The sequence below is a fragment of the Podarcis tiliguerta genome (assembly GCF_965153285.1).
Source record: "Podarcis tiliguerta genome assembly, chromosome: 11".
NCBI lineage: Eukaryota > Metazoa > Chordata > Lepidosauria > Squamata > Lacertidae > Podarcis > Podarcis tiliguerta.
The window spans coordinates 41034269-41060554 of NC_139544.1; the positions used below are offsets into that span (position 1 = coordinate 41034269).

General features: G+C 42.0%; 1 protein-coding gene across 1 annotated transcript in view; it reads left to right on the forward strand.

Annotated features, from left to right (window-relative positions):
• ANKRD55 (ankyrin repeat domain 55) overlaps positions 1-8383 on the forward strand; it is a 38065-nt gene extending 29682 nt beyond the window's left edge. Inside the window, exons 10-12 of the mRNA XM_083404618.1 lie at positions 918-972; positions 1764-2003; positions 6622-8383. Of these exons, the coding sequence (XP_083260744.1) occupies positions 918-972; positions 1764-2003; positions 6622-6902 (576 nt within the window). The 3' untranslated portion in view covers positions 6903-8383. The remainder of the gene's footprint in view (positions 1-917; positions 973-1763; positions 2004-6621) is intronic.
• The last annotated feature ends 17903 nt before the right edge of the window (positions 8384-26286 follow it).

Below are 26286 nucleotides of genomic sequence, written 5' to 3' on the forward strand. Positions count from 1 at the left end.
TCCGTACTGAAGAGTCAAGCCCCTATTAAGCTGAACTGTGGCTTTTTTCTTCAGAAGTGGGAATGAATAAACCCCACACAGTTCACAGCATTCTCTTCCACACACTCGTCATCTGATGACGTTTTTGGACATAATAATGCATATACTCTTTTAGTTCCCAATACTCAAACCAGGGGATCAAGGAAGTAGGATGGTTTTGTTTCAAATAAGGCCAGATCCACTCCAAGCACTGGTCTAGCCATAGCATTACTATAATACCATTTCATTCCTTTTATATTACTTTTCAGTAATAAAAATTACAATTTTGTTTGTTTTTAATAATCAAATTCTTAATTTAGTGCCACCTTCTGTTACCATCATGCATGGATGGCCAAGTTACAATGTAAGCCTTTATTCCATACAGATATCTAAATTAATGGGGAGTGGATTGGCACATGTACTAATGTCTCCATTTGTGAAATACCATCCTTCTTTCTACTCGTCTGGCAACAAACTTCACAGTTATTAGGAACCTGGTAATAACTGTTTCATTTCCCCAGCCAGGGTTAGCTGGGATGGATGAGTTTGAATATTTTAAATATACAACGGTACCTTGGTTGTTGAACTTAATCCGTTCCGGGAGTCCGTTCAACTCCTGAAACCATTCAAAAACCAAGGCATGGCTTCCGATTAGCTGCAGGCGCTTCCTGCACTCAAGCGGAAGCCGTGTTGGATGTTCGGCTTCTGAAAAAGGTTCACAGACCGGAACACTTATGTCCGGGTTTGTGGCGTTCAGGAGCCAATTTCTTCAAGAGCCAAGCCGTTCAAGAGCCAAGCCAAGGTACCACTGTATATCATAAAACACAACCACAAAATAATAGCAAATGGTTGTGCGTATCTGCAAGGCATCTGGAATGGCTTCTGGTTTGTGTTTTTAGAAACGAACACTTACTGGATTTAGAACTGGCATTTATTCCAATGACAGTGTCTGTGGTTAGTGCTGTGGGATTGTGTGTTACACAGTTTTACCACTGGCACAGGCAATTTCTCTTGGATTGCTTTCATGAATATCATGGCTCAAGCATGCACAATCTGTTATATTTCAATTGATACTTTCAGAAATTGGAATGGAAACTCCTGAAAGCTGTAAGCTTACATTGGTGAGATCTCTACTGAGAACTAGTTCCTTGGCTCACATTCTACAGCAAAAATTGGCCATCCTGGTACATTTTAGTATCACAACTGGTAAGCACTGAACTGTGGTTCATGGTGCAAATCTTACAAGGTATCACAGAACCTAAAGTGCGGTTGGGGTACATGTTCATCATGGGTTAAAAAGCCCATATTTTGCTGTCACTGCAAAGCTCTTACGGAGTTCCTGAAATTTAAGGCCAAACTAGATGTAATGTGAGCAATTGCCTGTGTTTTTTATTGTGCTAGCTAGCGGGTCTAGGATGTGTTTACTAGCCATGATGGCTGTGCCCTGATGCCACTTTAAGAAGCATTATGCCTCTGAATGCCAATTGCTGTGAATCACAGGTGGGCCGAATACTGCTGTTCTCATGTCCTGCTTGCCATATGCCTCTGATTGGCCACTATGAGAACAGGAAGCTAGACTGGATGGATCTTTAACCAGATCCCGCAGGTCTCTTCTTATTTTCTCTTATAACTCTTTTTCCTTATGCCCCTTCCCCAAGATAAACCATGCCTGCTCTGAGGTAGGGAGACAGCAGCACTATCTGCATGTAGGATAATACTGCTTTGTTGATCACCTGGGAGGTGAGAGAAAGGAAAGGGGCTCACAGAATCAATCTGCACCCTCTTTTTTCCCCTGCCCTCACCCCCATATCCCACCCTTGTTAGGCTCAGTGTCTCTTCAAAACAAACACAATTTGTGTATCTGTATTTTCCTTCCATTTCAGGGAAAAGCTTTCAACAAGCAATTCTAGAACGACCCAAAGTAAAAGAACTAACACCCATTCGGAACAACTTGGCTCCCATACTAAACCACTGTGTTCAGAAAGGTAAGAGTATTATCTATGTGTAATCTGTAAAAAAACGATGGTTTACTGACCACTTCCTAATCCCCCGCCCCCCAAATATGCTTAATCCAGATCATCTTAAAAATATTCTGCAAAGCTTTAGGTCGGGTGTGGGGAAACTTTGGCCTTCCAGATGTTGTTGAACTATGACTCCCATCATCCCTGACTATTGGCCATGCTTGCTGGGGCTGATGGTGTGGCGGTGCAACAGCACTTTTCCCCCCTGGCGCTGTTGGGCCCGCCCTCACTTAAATATAGTGCACCCACCTCACAGAACACCAATTACCCAAATTCCTACAAACTACCCCAGATTATCCTATGGGGGACTTGTGTGAGGAAAAACTTAATAATTTGGAGTCTCAGGCAGGATTTGATCAAATAAACAAGAAAGATTTTATTAAACAAAGGAAGTTTATGACACAATGTGGGTAAAACATAGGATACTTCAGATTATATTGTTCTTTCACTTCAGTTCTTCCTCAGTTGTTGCACAGTTGTTGCCTCTTAATATTTTGGTTCTTAAACAAAGTGGTACTTCCTGTCAGTTACACACCCCTTTTTACAACCCTACTCCTGGGGTACTCCAAGTAACAGACCCAAGGGATCACCACACCCCTCTTAACTGGTTTGGGAGTCTTCTCTTTTTGTAGAAGAATCTATCCCCACCTGACTGGAATGAGTCCTAAGTAGACTGTATCCTCGTATCTTCTACTTCTCCTGGCTCAGCCTCCCAGTTAATTCCTGGCCTCTTACTCTCACAGGACACCACACACTGTCCTTCACACTAAGCTCAGAGACTCCTTTCTCTAGCTTTTGATATATTCCTCAGTGTGGATGTTTCTACAGTACCCAGAACCAACTCTCTCTCCTCTCACTCCCTATCTCCCAACCTATTCTCCCAACCTCTATCCCAGCCAAAAACTGTTTCTCCAAATCCTCTCCTTTTCAACTCCCCCTCCTGGAACCCCAGCCAATCATAAGCTGTCATTCATTAGCCATTTGCTGGCAGGGAAAAAGAAAACACTTGGTGAACCAATCTGCCCAGCAAAAACAAACTTTTCCATCACGCTGGGAGCTGTATTTCAGCTGAAGGGCCAAAGGTTTCCCAGAACTGTGTTAGGTTGTGACCATTGCTTATCCTATTCTTTATTTCTTACTATCAGAGCCAGTACTGTGCACCAATAAATTCCTGTTGCAGTGTAGGAACAGCAGGCTATACTGTATTATAGTATAGACCTTGTAATGTTGAAAGCCTGGGTGGAAAATGTTCAAAACAAACGTTGGTGTTTTTGTCTGAATCACTTAAAACTCCTGCAAACAAAGTGATTTCTCCAGTAGTTTACCACAAACTCAGTTTCCCCCAGTAGTCAGCATGTTGCTTCAGTGGTTTACAGTAGCAAGTGGTGAGGCAAAATATCAGCTAGCAGAAGCACTCTATTTGGAGCACAATGTTTGCATGGCTTTTCTGGGTTGTTTTAAAAAACATTTCCCAAGTTAATAATTATTCTGTTGTACAAACAGGAATCACATTTTGAAGCTATAATGGGTAACTATACTGTGATCTGAAAAAAATAGGCAATACTAGCTGTCACAGCAATATAATATAAAAACAGTCAGTCTGAAACCACATCCCGATAAGAGCCAATGTGTGACTTGCATTTTGATTAGTTGATTAGAGGAGCTGAGAACCTTTTAAATTAAGAACGATGTTGATTAGTAAAGGCATATCAAGATAAAATTTCTAGCCATTTCCTACTATGGAGAAAGGGTTCCTGCCAAGACAGAGAGAATTTGAATTAAGTTAAATTCAGGTTTAAATGTATATTATAATAAGAAGTAAACCCCACAAAAAGACATAGTGGTTTTTTAAAAAAAATCGAAAAGAGAAGGGGTGGAAAGCTGTATAGCTTAAGAGAAAACTTTAAAACCTGAACTTTTTAACGGTAAAAATTAAAGAAAAACAAAATAGAATGGGTGTAAAAAGTAAAGAGGAACCACTTAAAAATAGAACTGCAAAAGAGAAGTATGTTATTCAGTGTTTATAACAAGTAGAATTGGCATAAAAAGAGAATAATGATGTCTAAATGTTTCAGGAAATGATATTTCCACATATCATTATTTGTATGAAAACCTGCGATAATAAGTTCTTGTTGAAAAGTGAGGAGCAGCAAACAGCTGCACTTTTGGAAAATGCTATAGTGAGGATAAAATCTACTCTGTAGTCTTGGAGGAAATGGCTTTCATTGTTTGGATCCCACAGAGCAATAGGACAATGAAATCCAGAGAATGATGGGATTTGGCTTGTTCAACAGTAATAACAACACAAACACATCATTTAAAGATGTTATACAACAGACACCTGGTTTTCAATAACACCTTGCTGTCTACCACCAGCACATGGGCCATAGAATTTGAGGGCCAGTTATGGGGAAGCCCAAGTAGCTCTGAAACTGAGATATGAAGTGTTACCATGGTCCCAATCCTGACAACACCATCTCAGGCTCTTTGATCAGTAAGGGAGACCTGGGGGCTGTCTGGTTGGCCCATGGCAGGGCCTTCTTGGTGGCGGTCATACAGACTTCTTCAAACTCAGCCCTCCAGATGTTTTTGGCCTACAAGTCCCATGATCCCTAGCTAGCAGGAGTAGTGGTCAGGGATGATGGGAATTATAGTCTCAAAACATCTGGACCGCTGAGTTTGAGGAAGGCTGTGTTTGAAGAATACCCTCTCTAGTAAGGTGTGTCAGTCTCTCTTACAAACTTTTAGGAGAAGTTTTAAAACATTCCTGCTTATCCAGGCTTTTGATGACTAAAAATTCAGCCTCTGGCATTGCTGAAATGAATGTTTAGAAAGTTGTTCTGAACTGTTTTTGATAAGCTTTAATTGTATTAGTACTGACATGCTTGCTACCTTGGTTTTCTTTTGAGCAGGGGTGCATAACCTGCAGTCCTTCCGATTTTTCTGGACTACAATTCCCATCAGCCCCAGCCAACATAGCCAGTGATCAGGGGTGATAAGAAGTATGTCCAACAACATCTGGAGGGCCACTGGCTGTGCACCCCTGCTTTGGAGGAAGGCTTTGAACACAAATAAATATATTTCCCCTCCAAAGCTGCTATTTGCTTTTGGGATATTTAGTACCTTTAGCACCAAAGGCAGCATCCCTTGCAATGTGGATAGCCACTTCAGACTAAGCATTTTGGTTTTAATGTTATAAGGGGAGTAACAGAGACAGAGAGAATTAAACTTTCCTTTACTTTCCTTCTCTGCTTGCCGTATTCCTGAAGCTCCTCAGACTTTCCCTGTTGCAACTATTTACATACAGTTAATTGCATGCAATTATTAGTGTCATGTCTAATTTGGCTCTGACCTCTGGTGTGAGTGGAGGGATTTGTTTTGCAAAGAAGCAGAAAATAAACCAAACTCAAATGCCTTTCACTCCCCGGTAAAGGAAACTTGCTTATGTAACTATAGGCAGAAGTCACGTAATCTCTCAGTAATTGCCACACTCAGCAAATAAAGTGTTCATTATTAGCTGCTGTGCATTTGGTTGGAGAAAATGAAGAGCCTTAGAAGCAAGAATAATTTGATCTCTATTCTTAGCTATATCAAAACAAAGCTGGCCAAATATTTGTAATATTGGTTTTGTTGTGTTTTTTTTAAAAAAGATATTCATTGCAAAACAGTTAATGTATAGATGAAAAGATAGATTAGCATAAACTAAAACATCAAGACTGAACAGCAGCAGCAGCAGCAAAAACATAATTGGGATATTAGAAGAAGTTTGAGGAAATAAGGTTTTAAGTTTAAGTTATTTATTAAATTTGTATCTTCCGAAAATCACAGGCAGTTCACAACATCAATTCACAAAATGCAAGCACAAAATACATAACAAAACAAACAAACTAAAGCAAACCAATACCCCCCCCCCTCACAAGCACATTTAAAAGGCCATAGATTGTTCAATCAGTCAAAGGCCTGGCTATAGAGAAACACTTTTGCCTGGTGCCTAAAGATATGTAATGAAGGCTCCAGGAGAACCTCCCTAGAGAGAGCATTCCACAAACAGGGAGCCACTACAGAAAAGGAATGAATTCAGTTTTGTCTATGCTCAACTTTAGTTTGTGTTGTGACATTCTAGATGAGACTACAGATAGAGAATTATAAGGGGATGTCAAACACACCTACCCCTCCACATATCATGATCTCAATTCAAAAGCCACATACTGGGCTGACATCTTCATCAAGCTGTCCAGTACAACTCCAGGGTCTGCTTCTTCATCACAACCAGTTCAGACCTAATTAGCATATATGCATAATTAGGGGTGAGGTTGCCTTAGTGGTTTGCAAGAGGCAAGTACCCAGTCTGCCCATGGAAAGCAAGAACAGTTGACGTGTTAAGTGTGCATAGTACAACAGTTAGACAGAGGAGCAGAATGCCAGTATTACGATTGTGCATCTTAAAGCAGTTATGAGCAAGTCATACATACATATTGCCTGCAGCATAGCCCACTAGAGTGCACTAAAAAATATACATCTGACAAGCTGCATTATCTCTTGGTTTTTGTTCTCTCACTTTTCTCTCTTTGCTTTCTTCCAGCCCAGCTACCACCCAGCCAAGCTTCTCAGGGTGTCAAGGAGACAAAGTCATTGTCTTTAAACTCCTTACGGACTGGCGCCTCTGTTCTCCCACCAGCACTTACCACAAAATCCCCCAAAGCAGGACTCTCTCAGAGTAATTTGCTGTACTCTTTTTTACCAGTACTGTCAGCAGAGCCTCTCCGAACAAGCAGAGTCCTGCCTGCCATTCCAAGCCAGAAGGAACCCAGCCTCGCGGAAACACTTAACCAATCGCACTGCAAACCAAACAGCGACAATTAGCTCAAGAATCCAACTGGCAGATAAAAAAACATTTGTACACATTGCTTTCCAATCCATTGTCAATGAGAGAGTTAGCAAACAGACTGTTTTAAAATTCATGCAGCACTTATCGCAGCAATCTATTGGGGGCATTTATTTAACTTAATAATATATTGGGAAAGTGCTAGCAAATGTGCTGTGGAAACAGAAGGGAGACAATGAAAACACAGTTTTTCTTAACTTTGTTATTTAGGCCTGGGAGCCAAGCAAGAGTGCCTGTTATCAGTGCCCAGTCAAATGTACTTAATATTTAGCACATGTACATCTCTTTGAGGTCTGATTTGCATATGGTGCCACCTTCAGGAGGCCACTCAAAAGGTTCTACCTGTGCAGGTACTCCAAACACCAGGCATTACATTTAACTGAGTTGTAAGACATACATATGCAGCATTTATATGCCAGTATTCTGTGGCCCAGATGGCAGCCATGTTCCTGTGCAAATGCTCCAAACTTAGTCACCACACAGGCTAAGAACCTTTTAAACAGGATGTCCCTTATATAAAGCATGCACCCAGGTAAGTGCCTTTCAGAACTATCCCCACACAATGGTCTTGTTCATTCATCATGATAGGCTACAGGTTGTCTTCAACCATGGTTTAATTAAGAACGCCCCTGCCCTGCTTCTATTCCTTCTTTGTATTTTTCGGTTTGTGGCTCATGGTTTGTTTGAACCAAGAAAATCACGATCGCGGTTCAGATGATGAAAGCCATACTATGGCCTTTTTGGGTGCCGCGAGATAAGCAGGAGAGGAATGGCAAGGGAATGGCATGGCAGGAAGCAAGCACATTCATGATTAAAGAATGGTTTAAGGCAAACAGGCTTGTTTTCCTGTGCAAACCAGGCCAAATGGATGACCCAGTTCAATCATCTCTAAGACCATTTTGAAGGTTGCATTGACTAGTAGGAGTCAAGCACACTTAACTTCCAGCATTTTGTACTCTGAGTGTTGGCAAGGATTTTCTTTTCTTTTTCCCTTTTAATTGGCAAAGGTTTTTTAATATATCGAAACAAAATATAAACCAACGGTAAAAAAAAATGTTGACTATGACTGTAGAAAATCTATGAACTATAAATAAAACTCATACTTTATAAATTTCTTGATGCTGATTGTCAAGAAGTATGCATTTCCTGTGTTAGGAACTGTTGGTCCCTGTGCTAAATATAGCGCAGAGAAGGGCAGACCAATGAAGAGCCTTGCCTTTTCAGTTGTATAGTAGATGATTGCAAAAGAAATATATATAATGTATATATTTGCAAATGTACATATCTGCATTCAGCAAACGCGCTTGGGGATTTCTCCACACAATCAGTTTAAACTTATTTGTGGTGCTTTTTCAAGCCATTGCAGCAGCACTGCTATATTGCTCTGTTCACAGTTACTCAGTTTTGCCAGCACCACCATGACAAATAAAGTACCGCTATCTAGGGCTTTTTGCTACAAGGGCATGTGTGGCGGCATTATTATTCTTATTATCATAGTTGTTATTGTTATTTATTAAATTTCAATACCACCCTTCAGCTGAAGATCACAGGGTGGTTTACAATATAAAAACACAGAAATATACAAACCACAATAACAAATTAAAACAATAACCCACACACACACAAACATAGATTGCTTAATTAGCCATAGGTCTGGGAGGAGGAGAATGCTTTTGCCTGGTGCGTAATAATATGTCATGATATACAACACATTCACCATTGTGTGGAAGGCTGTGGTCTGGTGATTTGTGTGCTAGTTGTTGGTGGGCCCTACTTTCCCTTCCTGCAGTTCTTTATCTTTAAACTGGACTTGGACCAGTCAGCCCTTCAAATAGAGCACTGTCCACCATTCATTTTCCTTCCTTCCTGCTTTCCTTCTAGAAATAAACAAATAATATTGTTCATTTGCCAGTAAGTGTGGCTAGAAGAATAAGGCATAACTATACAAACAGATTTTCATACTCTTATCTAAAGGAGGTCACACAAACCTATGGGCAGATGAAATCTCTTCCACCACGATCCCACTTCCTGCGCAGAGGGATCTGCTCCTTCTTCTCAGGTTACTCCTTCTCTGAAAGTTCAGATCCTTTTCCTCCATCTCACAAAGGTCATGGTTATGCATAAATCCCTTTCCATCTTCATTATATCTAGCCTAAGTATGTACCTACCTACTAAAATCATAGGGAAATTTCTAAAATCTCTCCCAGACTATTCTCCCTAAATCTAGTCCCTAATCCTTCCCAGGCTATTCTGCCTAAATCAAGCCCTGTTGAATTTTAAGCTTACAATAGGCACTTGCAGATGGCCTCTTGAGAAGGCTATCAACATCTACTACTAGCCAAGTTATCTGTGCAGACCCTCCAAGTGTCCCTATTTTCCAGGGACATCCCTGATTTAGAGAAGCCATCCCATTTTCTAGTTTGATCCCGGAATGTCCCAATTTTCCTTAGGCTGTCCCTATTTTCATTGGAGAAATGTTGGAAGGTATGGAGTTATGCAACCCCCAAGGTGTATGAAGGCAATCCTGTAGAGGGAAGGGTCTTTTAAAAGTTTAATGTTTTGTTGTGTTTTGTTTATATATTGCAAGCTGCCCAGAGTGGCTGGGGCAACCCAGTAAGATGTGTTGGGTATAAATAGTAAAAATCACCATGGAATGGGACGTCCCTATTTTCGTTGGAGAAATATTTGAGGGTGTGTCTGTGTAGTATTGTATGTGACCACAAGCGGGGAGAGTGCTGTTGTACTAATTTACTTCATGACATTTTGTTTTCCTACAATTTTAGAAAATCTTAGTGAGATTTTGCAAGCTGATTCCAAGCAAAACAGTATGCTCAGAAACCTTCAGGCAATGATCTGTCTTTTATCCTCCAAAAGTACCGCGCCAGAAATGTTCATGACTTCTTTAACCAATGTAGGGCAATGCCATCATTTTGGTAAGTGAACAAGACAACTGCATTACAGTCTGAATCTCTTCATTTAGAAGGGTGTGTCCATTTCATTTTATTGGAAGTGATTGTGGTCCTTAAGCAATAACAACCTTTTTATATGGTGCTTTTTTAATGGAAGCCAACAAACCAGCTGGTCCTGATTAACACTACTGCTAATTTGTTGCCAAGAAATGCCTTCCTTGTAATTTTGTAGGAATGTATTTCCTTTTTTATTGCAAAAATTGTAATTATGTTTCCCAGAATATTTCTGAGACAAGGACCAATCATCGCTGAATCGGAGCTCCATCACAATTACCATACCTTCCCCCATCCTTGAGTACAAAGTTCATCAGTGAGGAACAACCTACTGCAATCAAGTACATCAACAGGGGCTACAAGATGAGCAGAAAACAGTCACGGAAACCTGAGAATGTGGGTGGAAATTATACCATCAGCTTTGCTGCATGTCTTCAAAGTCTGCAGTGTAGGGAGAGCAGTTAAGCTTCACCACCATCACCACCAATTGCCTTCTCAACAGCTGTTCTCCTAGTTCAGTTCCAAATGAATGTTTTGGATGGAAACACACTTCTGGGCTGGAGAAAAGAGAAGCAGATGAGGGAGAAATTTAAGGTAGAAGGCAGCATATAAGACAGGGATGAGCAACCTAGGACATTCTTGGACCCCAACTTCCATCATCCTCAGCACAGACAATGGTCAGGGATGATTGGAGTTGTAATCTATCTGAAGGGCTGTATGTTCCCCATAAGAGAAGCATTAAGTGCCTTCCTTCCAACTTCTACTTCTGCTCTGAAAACTGTACCTTCCCAGTCCTGCTGTGGAGCTGAAGAACCCTGTGCTAAGTAATGAATCTCTGCTCCCACCCACCCTGTACATTTAGAGCAGTATAATGCCACTCTAAGCAGCCATGGCTTCCTACAAATAATCCCAGAAACTTGCTGAGATTTGTTGGGAGGCTCCAATTCACAGAGCTATAATTCCCAGTGTGGTTTAGCACTCAGGCCGCTTACATCTTGGTAGCATAGGTGGGGGTTGGTCACTGGCCCCGAGAGGGTTTACTTGAGCCTGCAGTGAGCCCATTGTGGCAGGAACTATCCTGTTCTTACTGGGCTCCTGAGAAAACAGGGACTTGCTGGCAGCAACCAAAGCAGAATCCAGTCCAAAGTCAGAGTCCAAGCAAGCAGAGTCCACAACAAGGGTCAGGTGAGAGGCAAAGCCACAGCAGTCTACAAACACTGGAGCTATTTCTTGTATCTAAACAGAACTGTTAAGTTCCCTGAAATTAGTTATTGCCTCAGTTATGTTCTTGGATTTGTGTATTCAGTTCAGGAACCATTTGTACATGTGCCTTGCCAAAGGTTAGAAGCAGCTATTGGAGAAAAGGTACTCGTGGATGGAATGCTTTTGTGGTGTTTTGTTTTAAAGCCTGAGACTGTGTTGATCTGCAAACAGTATCAATCATGCCAGGCAGGGCAAAGCAGCCTCACCCCTGAAGTTCTTCCAACTGATTGGTGCAGCAGCAGTAGTGAAGGAAACTTGCTTAACATTTGCACCTAGATGTTCCCACTTGTTTGTCTTCTCTTTCATCATTTGTGCCTGTTTCTTTCTCCTCCACATCTTCAATGTAGACTTAATTCATGCATGTGATACACAAGAAAAACCACTCAACAGGAGTTATTGTTTACAAATTTAAAACAGAGTCCTCCCAAAACCATCTCCAAGATCACAACATGTCAAAGATGTGAGATATATTTTATTTTAATCTTCGTTTTATGATCTTTGTTTCTCTTTGGGCTTCTTTTAAACTAAATTCTTCATTGCCTAATAAATAGGAAGAATGTATGTTTGCTCCCATGTGTTTCTCTCACAAAGCAACACCTTATACTTTTCCAATGTGATGATAATTATTGTGCTTTAAAAAAATGTGGTCTATAATTGCCGAAGTACAACTTCATATTCTTGTTGCTTCATACAAAGCAAACGTTTAACATCTATTCAGAGATATCACTTTCTGTAGACAAGAAACCTTCACTTAGCTATTTGTAGAATCATAGAATAGTAGAGTTGGAAGGGACCCTGAGGGTCATCTAGTCCAACCCCCTGCAATGCAAGAATCAACTAAAGTATCCATGACAGATGGCCATCCAACCTCTCCTTATAAACCTCCAAGGAAGGAGAGTCCACCACCTTCTGAGAAAGTCCATTCCACTGTTGAGCTGCTCTTACCATCAGAAGTTCTTCCTGGTGTTTAGTCGGAATTGCCTTTTTTGTAATTTGAATACATTGGTTCAAATCTTACCAGTTCTATGAAATCCCCTAAAATATTCACCCACTTCTTATAAGAATCAAGGTTCTGAGTTACAGGAAAAGGCATGGGATGGGCTGCAGTCCAATTTCTTCTTTTGTCAATTTCACAATAATACAACTTGACCTTGAAAACAAAAAAAGAGGGGGAATGTTCACCCTTCTTTCCTGTTTTTGTTCTTTGAACTTTTCAGTTGGGTGAACTCTCTGAGATTACTTTCTTTACCCTTTTTTAAAAACTCACAAATGCAGAGCAAAAATGAAATGGACAAACAAGTGTTACACATCAGTTATCATTTTTCTATACAAAAGTGGAAACCGAGTGGAAAATATGTTGATCAAGCAGCCTTGCACTTTGACAAATTTAGGTTCATATTTGATCTAATGCTTTATTATTCCGTAGCCTATAATGATTTACATAATCCACATTTGGTTTGGCCATTAGGTAGATGGCGGTTGTGGGTCTCTGCCCCCCTGACCCAACCACAGTTATTCTACCTGAGCAGGCAGACAGTAAAACAGCCAAAGCACTCCAGCAGGCAATGTGAGTTTGTTCTTGCTTGTGTAGGAAAGGAGCAGGCACCAGGTGGAGTAGTGAGTGAGATGCAGACAGGTATTGGAAGACCAAGCTGTATGTACCACACTGTGACCTGCCTTGGTCGCCTAATATTGCTGCTGTCTCAACAGAGGAGCTGGAATGAGATCAAACTGCAGTCCAATCAGCTTCCGCACAAGGAATGGGGGTGAAAGCATAATCCTGGCCTGATTGCACTGCCCCAATTCAAAGTGCTGGTTTTGACCTATAAAGCCTTAAACAACTCAGGACCCCAACAGTTCATGGACCACCTCTTCCCATGTTAGCCACCCCAGACCCTGTGATCAGTTTTTTTCATTAGTAGTAGTAGCAGTAGTAGCAGTACTATTTTGTGTTCTCATTTTGTATTCTTCTGTTGTGAACCACCCTGTGATATTCGGAGGAAGGGCAGTATCCAAGTTTAATAAATAAATAATCTCATTTACTTAAGGTAGCAAAATGTCTTGAACTGATCCTGCTTCATTCTGGCTCTACCAGGAATTGACTGGTAACACCAAGCAGTCGATTTCAAATGGGCAGTTCCTGAGATCATCTGTGTTCAGATATAAGTGGATGCTGTTTTGAATAAAGACAGAAGCTTTCAAAACTGCACTGATTTTAGCCACCGATTTTGTGTACCACCTTGTATATCACCAGCAACCCAAGGGACATTCCTACAACCCAATGCAACCCAAGGGACATTCCTACTAGCTGTAGACCAGGGATGAGGATCTTCTAACTTCCAGTTGTTGCTGGACTCCCATAGCCTCTGAACATTTGTTATCTTGGCTGCAGCTGCTGGGAGTATGGATAACTTAAAGTAAAGGTAAAGGTACCCCTGCCCGTACAGGCCAGTCTTGACAGACTCTAGGGTTGTGCGCCCATCTCACTCAAAGAGGCCAAGGGCCAGCGCTGTCCGAAGACACTTCCGGGTCACGTGGCCAGCGTGACATCACTGCTCTGGGGAGCCAGAGCCACACACGGAAACACCGTTTACCTTCCCGCTAGTAAGCGGTCCCTATTTATCTACTTGCACCCGAGAGTGCTTTCGAACTGCTAGGTTGGCAGGCGCTGGGACCGAACAGCAGGAGCGCACCCCGCCGCGGGGATTCGAACCGCCGACCTTTCGATCGGCAAGCCCTAGGCGCTGAGGCTTTAACCCACAGCGCCACCCGCGTCCCATGGATAACTTAATGCACAATAAAAAAGACAACTGGAGAGACCCTGTGTCAGACCAGTGATGCATCTAGCCCAGTTCCACCTACACGACTCCATCCTGTAGCCACTCTCAAAGATCTCTCTAAGAGGCCTTTCAAAAGCCTTTCTAGCTGAGATCCATTTACTGAAGATGCCATGAAGTGAACCAGGGTGGCCATCTTTCCTACTTTTCAGAGGAAAGTCATCTATTTGAAAGGCTGCCCATCTAAGGGTGGCTGCAAGATAAAAACACCCTAAGAAGGAAGAGCAGGGGCTTTGAAGTTGCCCGTTGACAGAGAACTCCTGGCCAGCAGTCACAAAGGTCACCTGGTCACAATCTTCCCCATTCTGAGGTTTAATGCATTTCTATTTAAATTATAGTAATTGTTTCTATGGAAATAAATTAGCATATTGCATATGTATCCTGTTTGGGTTTTTTGTGTGTGACTTGTGTCCTCTTTTTTTGGCAATGCATACCTGGCCACCCTGCATTGAACTTGGGATCTTCTGCATGCAAAGCATATGCTCCACAGAGCCAGTGAAAAAGAGGTACCAGAACCAGTGGCGGAGTTAGCTACATGGGAGCCCAGAGTGGCGACCATGCTGTGCACCCGGGGGGCGGGGTGAGCTGCGCGTCAGGGCCATCCACCATGCACAGGGTCAGCAGGGCAAGCCCCCTGCGGTGTGGCTTTTTGTCACCCCCCTCATAGATGACATCTGGGGCAGACCGCCCCCCCTTCCTACACTCCTGGCCAGAACTCACCATGAACACCTCACTTGCTCTTCTATAATGGCAATGACACCCACTTGAGAGGTGCTGGAACTGAGTTCCAGCAAGTTCCAGCTGGAAAAAAAGCCCTGCACAGAGCTATGGCCAAATCCCTTTTCACAGAGAAGCATTTTCACTCAGCACAGACTAGGACACATTTCTATTGTATTGCATTCTAACTCTGGCCTTGAAAACATATTTGGGATCTGTTGGTTAAGGAGAGGCTGCCAGTCCCATAATCTCCAGAATCCGGTTTGCCCAAAGAACCAAAATGCTAAAGGGCAGAGTTGTGGTGAACCAACAAAGACTCCTGTGTGGTTTCCCATAGTCTATTGTGTTCCTTATTTACAGCAGAGATGCATTTCTTTGGAAATGTGATGGCTTCATTGCCAAGAATCCCATCCTCTATAATCTGCTCTGCTGAGAAATGTTTGTAAAAAAATATATAGCGGAGTTTGACGGGTGAGCCAAAAAAGCATATGGGAGGACAGATGTGGAGATCTTTTGGGGAACATAATCCCTCTGCTATCGGTCAGTGAAAATAAAGAATGGCCTTCCTAGAAACCATTGTCATATCCTGAAATGCTCCTTTCTCTGAAATGCTTCAAGGGCTGTTCTCTCAACAGCACAGCTTTTTCCTGGTAAGTTTAATTAATTTGGTCTTGGCAGTCGTGTTAAGGGGAGAAACAGATGCTACTTGGGAAAGCCAGGGGTCTCAACCCCATGGTTCTTTCATAACATTGATGGAGGCAGTTTCCAGCAACTACTATTCAGGAGCAATACTGCCTCCAGAAGCAAAGGCAGAACATAGCCAGCATGGCTGGTAGCTGTTGATAGCTTTATATCCCATTAATTTGTCAAAGCCTCTTTTAAAACCATCCCAGTTGGTGGCCATCACTGCCTCCTGTGGGAGAAAGTTCCATAGTTTAAACTATGTTCTGCATGAAGAAGTACTTTCTTTAATCTGCCCCGAATCTTCCAACATTCAGCTTCATCGGGTGTCAACAAGAATGAACCTATAGATGCAGCCCAAACATATATATGTTTGCTCAAAAGTTAAGTTTTGCTGAGTTTGGCGGGACTTGCTCCCAGGTAAGCGGCCAAAGGATTACCAAGGGAAAGGTTAAAAGTAAACTTATTGAGCTTTGTGTAGAAAATGGGTGGGAGATCTTGGGTGAAACAGAAGTCAGTGGATAGTTTACAGAAGCTACTTCCTCCGATTCTTTTGTGGAAAGGAGGATGCTGGTAATTAAAGCATGATTCCCTGGCCATGCAACTGGAACTGGCAACAAACATGTAGAATCCAAGAGAAGGGTGAAGAATTATCAGTCTAAACAGATTTGTTTGCTCTTAGATGGTGACTTCTCACCCACTCCTCATATATAACGACATGTTGACACCTACATTACATATATTTGTGGCTTTGTATGGACACATAGGTGCGGTATGTGGAATACCTTCTTCAAGATCCCTTGTCACCAATTCAAATACACACGCCCATTCATGCCCATTCAATTTGGAGGGGGCACCTCAAATATTTTATGGGGTGGCTCTGAAGAAACCTTGGCCCTTAGGAGTTGACTCCTATGTCGGTGGCCAGTTGATTTATTGTCACTTGAATATTGGACTTTAGGTCTTCAGCAGTTGCAGGTTCCTACATTTTGACTGCAAGTTTGCAGATCCCATTACTTAAGGGATCCAAGCAAACATTTACTTAATGCCCCTATTAATGGGGAACAGGCTGAAATATTTACTTTGGTACCGCGGTTTTCAAACGTAATCCATTCCAGAAGACCATTCAAGTTCTGAAACATTTGAAAACTGAAAACTCAACAGCCGACAGCTAGGCCTCAGGATCTTGCACTCAGTGGAAGCCACGTGGCATGTTCGCCTTCTGGGGCGTGTTCGAAAACCAAAGCATTTACTTCCAGGTTTACAGCAATCGTAAACCAAAATGTCCATCAACAGAGACATTTGAAAACTGAGGTACCACTGTATAATACTTTCAAGGTTATTCACAGTTTTGTTTGAAATGCTCAAACCTTTCCAACATTCGGCTACAAGTGTCAACAATGCAATTTGCCAATAAAGCCAAAGTTGGAAGAGGTACTTATCATACCAGTTAAGGATTACAAGCAATAATTATTTTGGATTTACTTATAAAGCCCACCACACAGGCTTTGTGACCCACTTAAAGAACACGACCCACAGAGTAAGGAAACACTGCCCTCATCTAACAGAGGGACCATCCCAACTGGTTTTTTGGGAGGTGTATTCTACATTCTTGAGCTGATGCAATGAAGTTTGTTTGTGGTACATTTATACTGAACCATCCACACATCTTTCTCCTTTGCTAGTTGCACTATGATTCTTCCCCAAGATTACCATGCTAGTGCCCTCTAGCAGGACACTGTTTTGCTACAGCGCAACAAAAGCTGGACCAAAAAAACAACCTCCGCTTGGAATATATGTGGTATGGTTTTGAAATGAAGAGGTATATCCACAAAACATTTGTGGGCACAAACAGCATTGAAAGCAGCATTGTGTTTAATCACCCCAATACCATCATGAGCACAAATCACAACTGATGCACATTAGAAACGACATCTGGAAAAACCCAGATTATTCAAAGCTAGTAGTAACTTCACAGAAATCGTGAAGGCAGTGGAAGGTGATGAGACACTTCTGGTCTTCCTAAACCAGGAAAGCATGAGTTTCTGGGAATTAGAGGGAAAGCTGGATCTTCCAGGACATAGGTTAAAATGGGAGAACAACTTTTGAATCAACCTATCTGCTGGACAGCTGAAAAGCATTGCAGGAATATTGCTTCTAGTTTGGCTGGAAAGTGGGGTACTGCTAGCATCTCACTCTCCAGCTAAGCTACTAAAGGATGGCATTGAGTATAGAGAATCCAGCTCCCCAGGCTCAATTTGTTGGCCAAATTCTGATATAAGGGGTGAGATATGGGAGGAAGCGCATTGCTTTGTGCATATGGGCATCATTTCAGGACAAAATGCTTCTGTTGAGTCACTCTTGGCCACAGTCAAACCCAATATTATTTATTTGGAAAGCAACTCATAGAGAACCACTGATTCATGGCCATGTGAATCCTTCTGGTCATGTGGGATACCATCAAATAAAACTGCTATGAACCACTGTCACCTAAAAAGGACATTGGCATGCCATTTAAATGTGCTTATTGTGAATCATGAGACAATGAAACATTCCTTTCTGGCTGTCAGAACTGCCCTAGTCTACATCTTGATGTCGAGTACAGGGCAGAAGTACTGGCAAGGATCCCTTATCCCACTTCAATAGAGCAAAATGAGAGGCGGCTGTGGAATACCATCTCCAGTTCCTGTTAGATTTAGCAACGCGACCACACTACAGGGTGTGAAGCAGCATCTACTGATCTGACAAACTGCTAAACAGAAGAGAGAGCAAATCACCTAACATGGTGATATGCATTGACTAGGCAGCTGAGACTTGCTCCATTTGTGTGTGGAGGAGGCAGTGAGCCCCTAACATTCTCCTCTCCAAGCTGGTGCCCTTCATATGTTTTGGTCTACAACTCACTTTACCGCTGGGGCTTCTGAGAGTTGTAGGCATCATCTCTGGAGAGCACTGGGGACAGGGAAGCTGCTTTAGAGATAAAGGTGTGTTGATTCCAGTCCATACTGTGGGAGAGCCTATGGACTCTGGAAGTGGATCTCTAGGTTTTGTTAGTCGCTTGATATTGCCCAGGGCAAAATGACTTACAACCAACCAGACAGAAAGACAAAAAAAGACCAAAAGATGCCAGGATTCAACCTGGAACCTTCTGCATGCAAACCCGATGCTCTACCACTGAGCTAAGAAAGCCCTTCCCTTTAGGCAGTGGTGGCTTTTTGTCTTCCTCAACCGTAGGCAGGAGCCTGGAATGATGAGAGAGCAACACAACAGAAAATGTATTGGGGGGGGGGGAGTTAAAGAGAGAAAGTCTCCATCCTACCCCATAAACAACAGCAGGTTGAAAAGTTTATTCATTCAAAGAGGATCTGTCGGAAAAACGCAAGGGGCACGACTTGCAGGTGTGATCCTACTCCTCTATCACTGCCTAAGGATGTTTTCTTAAAGACAGTGCTGCTCACCTAAAGACAAGGCTGTGGAGAATCACTTTTGTCACAATAAATGTGAAGGTGTCAGCCAATGTATGAGTTTCCTAGTTGTACCACTTTGTGCTCTGTTCCAGCAAGCCCATGGCTTTCAAACCATTACTGTGCATTTAAAACTAAACTAAATGAATAATGGTGTCCTGCCATGCTCCCACTGAACTCTGCATACTATCAATATAATTAGTTTGCATTTCCATACCTAGTCCTGTGACTGTGATTTGTTTTAACTGTGGTGTTGTTGTTGTTTTTTACTCTGGGTTTTGAATGGTAGGCACCTGACCTGGGACTTGCTGGTGAAGGGCAGGGAATTAATGTATTCATCACTGTTATTTCATAAAATGCATTTCATAAAATTTAAATGCTGCTTGATTGGAAAAGAAAAAGAAAAACCTCAAAGAGGTTTACAAAAAGAATAAGAATATGAAGGGGTGTCAATCATGGTCACCAAATCTTGTGTTGTTTGCACATGAACATCTGCTACACAGAACATGCAGTTGTCTTTATCTTAACCCTTCTGGTTTTTCAACAAAATCAACCACTTGTCAGGAAGCTGTATGGCTATGTGAGCATCATCTGCCTTTACCAGGCCACTTCACACTGAAATAGGAAGAGGGCTTGTTACTGCATGCTTCCTTCCTCTTCAAAGCACAGGCCACATTCGATTGCTGCGGCATCTTGCCCTTGCCCACGTTGAGGTGCTTTATTTTTGGCATTGTGCTTCAGTGTTGAGTGGCAACTGCTGCCTGAGTGGCTCAATGACATCACACATTTGAATTCCAAAGGGGAGTTGCCAAATTCAATCTTTGACGTTCCCTTGCCTGGCAGATCTCAGGTTGGAAACGAACAGGGAGGGCTCACTGTGTAGATTAAATACTGGGACCAAGCAGGAGCCGAAGTCCTGCAGAGGAGGAGCAAACTGTTGGGTGCTCCAGGTATCCAAAAGATTGTTTATTCCCTAACGACGCCCTAATTTTCAAGTGCTTTTTTATATTATTAATGCTTTTAAAATATTTTAGATGTGTTTAATTGTAGTTTTATTTGCAACAATGACAAAACCAGAGGAATAAGAGTGGGCAAGCAAAATTATAAAACCAAAGCATTTGCAGACAATAAGCATTCACAGTCTTAACTTTGGAACAACCCTTAGAAAGTGCATTAGAGTTATTAAAGGAGATAAACGAATTTGCAAAACTAGCAGGCTTTAAAATAAACAAAGGTAAAACCAAAATGTCAGTCAAGAACATGGATGATCATGTTAAAAAGAAATTAGGGGAAATTGCTAGTTGGGAAATAGAGAAAAAAATGAAGTATTTAGGAATGTGGTTGATGGCAAATAATCATAATATCTATAAGGATAATTATATGAAGACTTGGAAAGAAATTTTAAAAGTCCTAGATATATAGGGCAGAATATAACTATCTCTAAGGGGGAGAATCTGGGTAATAAAAATGAATATTCTCCTAAAAATGTTATTTCTGTTTCAAATGACCCCAACACTTAATGTCTTAAAGAATGGTAAAAAGATCTGTCTAAATTTATATGGAGGGGGGAGAAATCCAGGATAAAACATAATATTCTTATTGATATTAAGGATATAGGCTGTAATCATTCATGAGCGATTTCAGCAACAAAACCCAAGGAAAAATCTGTACCTGCTGGCTTGTGGTATATCTTCAGGAGAAGAAAAGGCTAAGCGTAAACCCTACTCAAATCTGAAGTGGGGTCCCTAAGATTGCATTGCAGTGCTGCTAATCTGCATGCTATTTTCACTGAAACATGCATTTTTATGCACTCTTTAGCCCAGGTATATGCATTTTCGCACACTTTACCTGGCTAAAGTACTGCATTGCAAAATTTGGAGAGCTGAAAACTTCAAAGGATGGCTGCATTTCAGTTCACGCATTGTTTCAAAAAGTACAAGTCTGGTAGGCTCTCCTTTTCATGTGAACCAAACTGAATTTCCCCAGCATCCCTCCTTCCAACTTGACTTCTATTGTGCTTTCCCCCATTAAGTGTGCAGAACAATACAGCCTCATCAGCAACCATGGCAAGAACCTACTGAAGGCGGTGGACATGGTTGACAGGCTTAAGAGCCATGAATCTGGGGAACAGCTGCTCTGTCCAGAATAAAGTTCCAGATGAGGAACGAGGGAATTGAGCCAAATAGGTTGGGGGTGAGGATGGGTTGAAGAGTGTCTGAGAAGTGGAATGGCAACGTGACAACAAGCAGACTGGAAACGTCGCAGGAACCAAGCCAGCAACGGCAAAGCAGGAAGCCAAACTCAGAAAGGTCACATCCACACCATGCATTGCAAGCGCTCTTATGCCACTTTAACAGTCACAGTGGCCTCCTCCTTTGCCAAAGGGTGGGTTCCCTCCCCCTTTTGGAGAGATTTCTGGAGCAAATGCAACACACAAGTAGTGAAGAATGTCTAAAATTTATCAAGCAGCAGGCTTATCTCGCACAAGAAGAAAATAGATCAGGCAAATGACAACCCCTCCTTTCAGCTGCTGGGAGCCCCAGGGATATAGCAGCAGAGTAGACCTTCATCTAGCCAGGCTATGCAACACCTACATCAGTTTGTGCCTGCTTCAAACCTTCTCCTCTCTCTGGCTCAGACCCTATGGTTTTTATACCCTTGTCCACCCCAAGTCATGAGGCTTAATTGCTTAACCAACTTCACCCAGCTTGATTGTTAAGCTACCTTCACCTGCCTTTGGGGGGTGGCTGGTCTCATGATCTAGGCCAGCAGGCAAGCAAAGTAATTAATCTACAGTTGTGTTATCTCTGCGCAAGGAGCATTCCTGCAAGCAATCAAGTCAGCAGGAATCACTACTGCTGAGCTTAGGAGAGTGGTGAAGCCCTGCTTTATTAAGGGTTAATTGCACAAGGCCACCTACGCCTCCTCGGGTTAACTAATTATCTTCCACTACACCTCCTTGCAACTCTCAGCACACTTAATGAATTATAGTTCCCAGGTTTCTTTGGGAGAAGCCAAGTGGTATGAGATCGTAAGATAAGTCAGCTGGATCAGGCCTTGGGCCCATCTTGTCCAGCATCCTGTTCTCAAAGCAGCTAACTAGATGCCAGTGTGGAAACCTGTGTGGCATTCGTACGGAGCCACTGTCATCTCACGAACTATTGACCCTTACACCACTAATCCGCTGCCACCAACCAGGTCCTCCCCAGTAAATCACTTAGTCAGGTTCTTAAGTTAACAAAGAAGAGTGTAATTTACTGCAAACACAAATAAACTTTAACTACATTCAAAACGTTGTTACTCTTTACCATCTTAGTCTTATTTTATGCTGTCTCTAACTCTTCTACCTCCTCTTACAAAAGAACCAACTGCCTCTCTATTTCCAACTGTCTGCCAACTGCTTTTCCAACTGCCTTTCCCAACCAACTAAAACCAACCAACCCAAACCTCGGGCTAAGCCCTTTTATAAACAGGTAGGCTCCACCTCTGGCTTTTCTATTGGTCTACCTATTAACTCTTTCTCTCCCCCTGTACAGACATTTTTAAAAAGAACAGGCAAACGCCACACCTGCAAGCAGGATTTGATCACAAGAACGCTCTTCCCTTCTGTGGCAGTCATGTTGCACCCCGGGAGCTGCCGGAGGGGTGACAAGTGAGGGTGCAGGCCTGATAAAGTGAATGTGAAAAGAGGCTTGCAATGCAATACACAAAGCCATTGGAAATCTGAAGCCAGTGGGATCAAGATTGCTCTGTTACAGGATAGCTAGCTTAAGTGCTTTGTAGGCAGTACTTCCTCCAGAGTCTACCCCTTTCCCTGATGAAATGTGAGGCTGAAAGTATGAAAGAACTGCAAAAAAAAAGAACTGCCAGCAACGTCAGATCATTCAGTCCTTAGCTCTTGATTAGTTCTTGGGTGGTTGTGCAGCTGGGATACCTGACCAGGACACCTGAGTTCAGAAACAATAGCCAAACAATTCCAGGGAACGGTTGTGGCTCAGTAGCAGAGCATCTGCAAAAGGTACAACTCCTGGAATCTGCAAGTAATATTAGGGGAGTTCCTTGTGTGAAATTCTGGAGAGCTGCTGCCAGTCAGTATAGAGATACAGATTACCTGGACCTTTGGACTCCTCCCAGGCCACAAACCCCTTCCCGTGTCCTCACCAGCCCTGCTCCTTGCCCTTTTGCAAGACTGGGAGTGTCCTTCAGCTATGACAATGCCTTTGGCTTGCCTGGGTGGAGAGAGCAGTATGTAAACATCTGACTTTTGCATGGCTGAATGCATGTCCTACTGTCCATAGGTAAAACAACTGCATCTGTTGCTCTGCCTACTGTTGCCACTGCTTCCACCCACTGCCCGCATGTGGGCTCCAGAAGATTGCCCATGAGAGTCACTGTGTCCCTCTGGCTCAAAAAGTTTCCTGTGCCCTCTGCAGTTGGCAAGGTTTGTCTCCAGTTATGGAGGCTGGGATTTGGTGGGGAGACAAGGTGTTCTTCTTTCCCCAGCAGGACTCAGCTTGTCCCATAGGTGTTGTCTTGCCTCCAGGGAAGGCTCAAAGGTAGGTGGGAGCTGGGCTAGCCTGGAGACAGTCTTTGTTCTGCAGTGGCTGGGCCTGTCTCTACACGACAAGTCAGGTATGATGGTATGAAGAAGTACCTGGACTCAGATTATTTCTGTATTTCCAGTCATTAAACTCATGTAAATGTACACTGGTTGCTCTCTCTTCCCTCCAAATAACCTCTCTGCTTTTCAGTTACAGAGAGCAAAAAACTGGTTTCTCTCAATCTTCTCAATTCAGCCAATCTACTCTGATCCAATAGTAAACCATTCCTATGGTTAGGATGCCACCCTCTATCTCCAGTACAGAACAACAAACCCCCGTGTTGCAAACTTAACACAACAAACAATACAAGGAACATGAAGACCAGTTTACTAGATAGCACTGCAATTCTTATTGCATTACATGATTTAGTACAACAAAAACAAAATGCGTACACTTGTGAATTCTCTAACATATTTGAAAGTGAATGGACACACGTCTGTCAATCTTTGAAAGTCCATAGACTTTTGCCCACAGGATAGCATCTATTACTTTGTTTCAACCATAGGCTTATTATACTTCTACGGACTTCCAAAGATTGACAGACGTGCGTTCATTCACTTTCAAATATATTAGAGAATTCACAAGTGTACACATTTTGTTTTTGTTGTACTTACCTTCTATCTCCAGGGCAGAAACGAAGTAAACACATAAGCACAACATGTGAAAAATTGCCCTTTTTATTGGCCCAGGATCAACTCATTTGCCCTATGGAGGAAGAGATATGAGAACACAGCTCCTATCTCTATAAGGACTCTCAAAATATAATTTATGGTGTTAGTGTGTTGTCCTTCCCACAAGGAATTCAGGGTAGCAATACAGGAAGCTCTCACATTTTATCCTCACAATGACCCTGAGAGACACAACAACTGGGATAAGGTTGAAAAACTCACATTGGAAAGATTTAAAATTGACGGTGCAATCCAGTGAAACAATCCCATCAAGTTCAGTGGATTTTATTCCAAGCTAAGTGGGTGTAGAATAGAAGGTGAAATAATTAAATTGAATCTCCTTCATTTCCTCTTTGCAACTTCCTCAGGGGAGCCACCTGTCTTGTGCAATTCTATATACATGTACTCAGAAGTAATTCCCACTGACTTCTGTAATACTTGCTCCCATGTAAAGCAGTATAGAATTAGAATTTTATTCCTATAGACCAGGCATGGCCAAACATGGCCCTCCAGATGTTTTGGGACTACAGTTCCCATCATCTCTGACCACTAGTCCTGTTAGCTAGAGATGATGGGAGTTGTAGTCCCAAAACACCTGGAGGGCCAAGTTTGGCCATGCCTGCTATAGGCTATAACATTTTTCATAATTCCTGATCATTGGTCATATTGGCTGGGGCTCAAGTGGGTGCAGAATAGCAAGGCAGCTTCAGAAACAGGATTGAGAAAGTAAAGGGGGAGCATATGGTGGAACTGAGAAGATTCATGTAAGGGACCATCACTGATCAGTTTGATTAAAAAAACTAAAATGTTACTTGCAACCAGGGAAGGATCCTCCCAGTTTCTCATATTTCCAGTCTTTTAAGTTCAGTTTTCCAGATTTCCATATCAGTTTATGGTTTGTTTGTTTTTTTAAGAGAGTCCTCATAAAAATTTATCAGTACCTTAGTACAAGTTTATTCTCATATGCACATTTTGGCAAAGCAGGTTTCCCCAAGAGAATGTATTTTCCCCAATAGATGCATTAATATGCTACTCTAACATGTTCATTTTCGCATATAACACTTGAGGTACAGTGGTACCTCAGGTCAAGTACTTAATTCATTCTGGAGGTCCGTTCTTAACCTGAAACTGTTCTTAACCTGAAGCACCACTTTAACTAATGGGGCCTCCTGCTGCCGCTGCACCGGCAGAGCACGATTTCTGTTCTCATCCTGAAGCAAAGTTCTTAACCCGAGGTACTATTTCTGGGTTAGCGGAGTCTGTAACCTGAAGTGTATGTAACCCAAGGTACCACTGTACTGCATTGCAAAATTTGGAGAAGTACAAATTTTGAAGGATGGGTGTGTTTTGGTTCACATGTTGTTTCAGAAAATGCATATTAGGTAAGTTTGCCTTTAAGTGAGAACTGAAACAAATTTCTCCCCATCCCTATTTGAAACTAAAATGGTTTGGAAAGATACTTCTTTTGCGTACAAAGCCCCCAAAGTATGGCAAAAGAATCTTTGAGAAACATGGACTCAACAGTTTTTATTATGCAGCATGCTAAGATTTTCTGAATTGTCAATTTATTTAAGTGTGCGGTTTATATATTTGTTACAGCTAATGATATTGACAACTAGAAATACTGACTGTTTTTTGGATTGCATCTTCAGCCTGAATATCTTCTGTTAGTAATGTTGATATTCAGTGCCAGAAATACATGTAAGCTAAACAAGCTATAACTTAGGGCCCCACTCTCTTGGGGGCCCCAAAAAAATTCAAAGAGAAAAAAACTAGATGTACATTTCCAAAATATAAGATAAAAAACAAATAAAATAAAACCTACATACAACAAGTGCTGTTATGTAGGTTTTTATTGTGTTGTGTATGGACCTATTGGGTGCATAAATTACCATATAGCATATAGTCAACACAAAAAACAGCGACAATTTGTTGTTGACAAAGCACAGGTGGATATATAAAGGACACCATTACCTTCAGTAGCTTGGGGCCTCATGAAACCTAAATCCGGCCCTGCTGTTATTTGAAAGGCAGAGAAACACCAGCTGTTTGCAATTTTTAAAGGATTCTGTAATAAGGGTGAGACACTGAAATGGAACCCATCTGAAATCAATTTAATAAATTTGCACATGTAAGGTTACAGGTTGGTGTAAGATCACTTTTCGTTT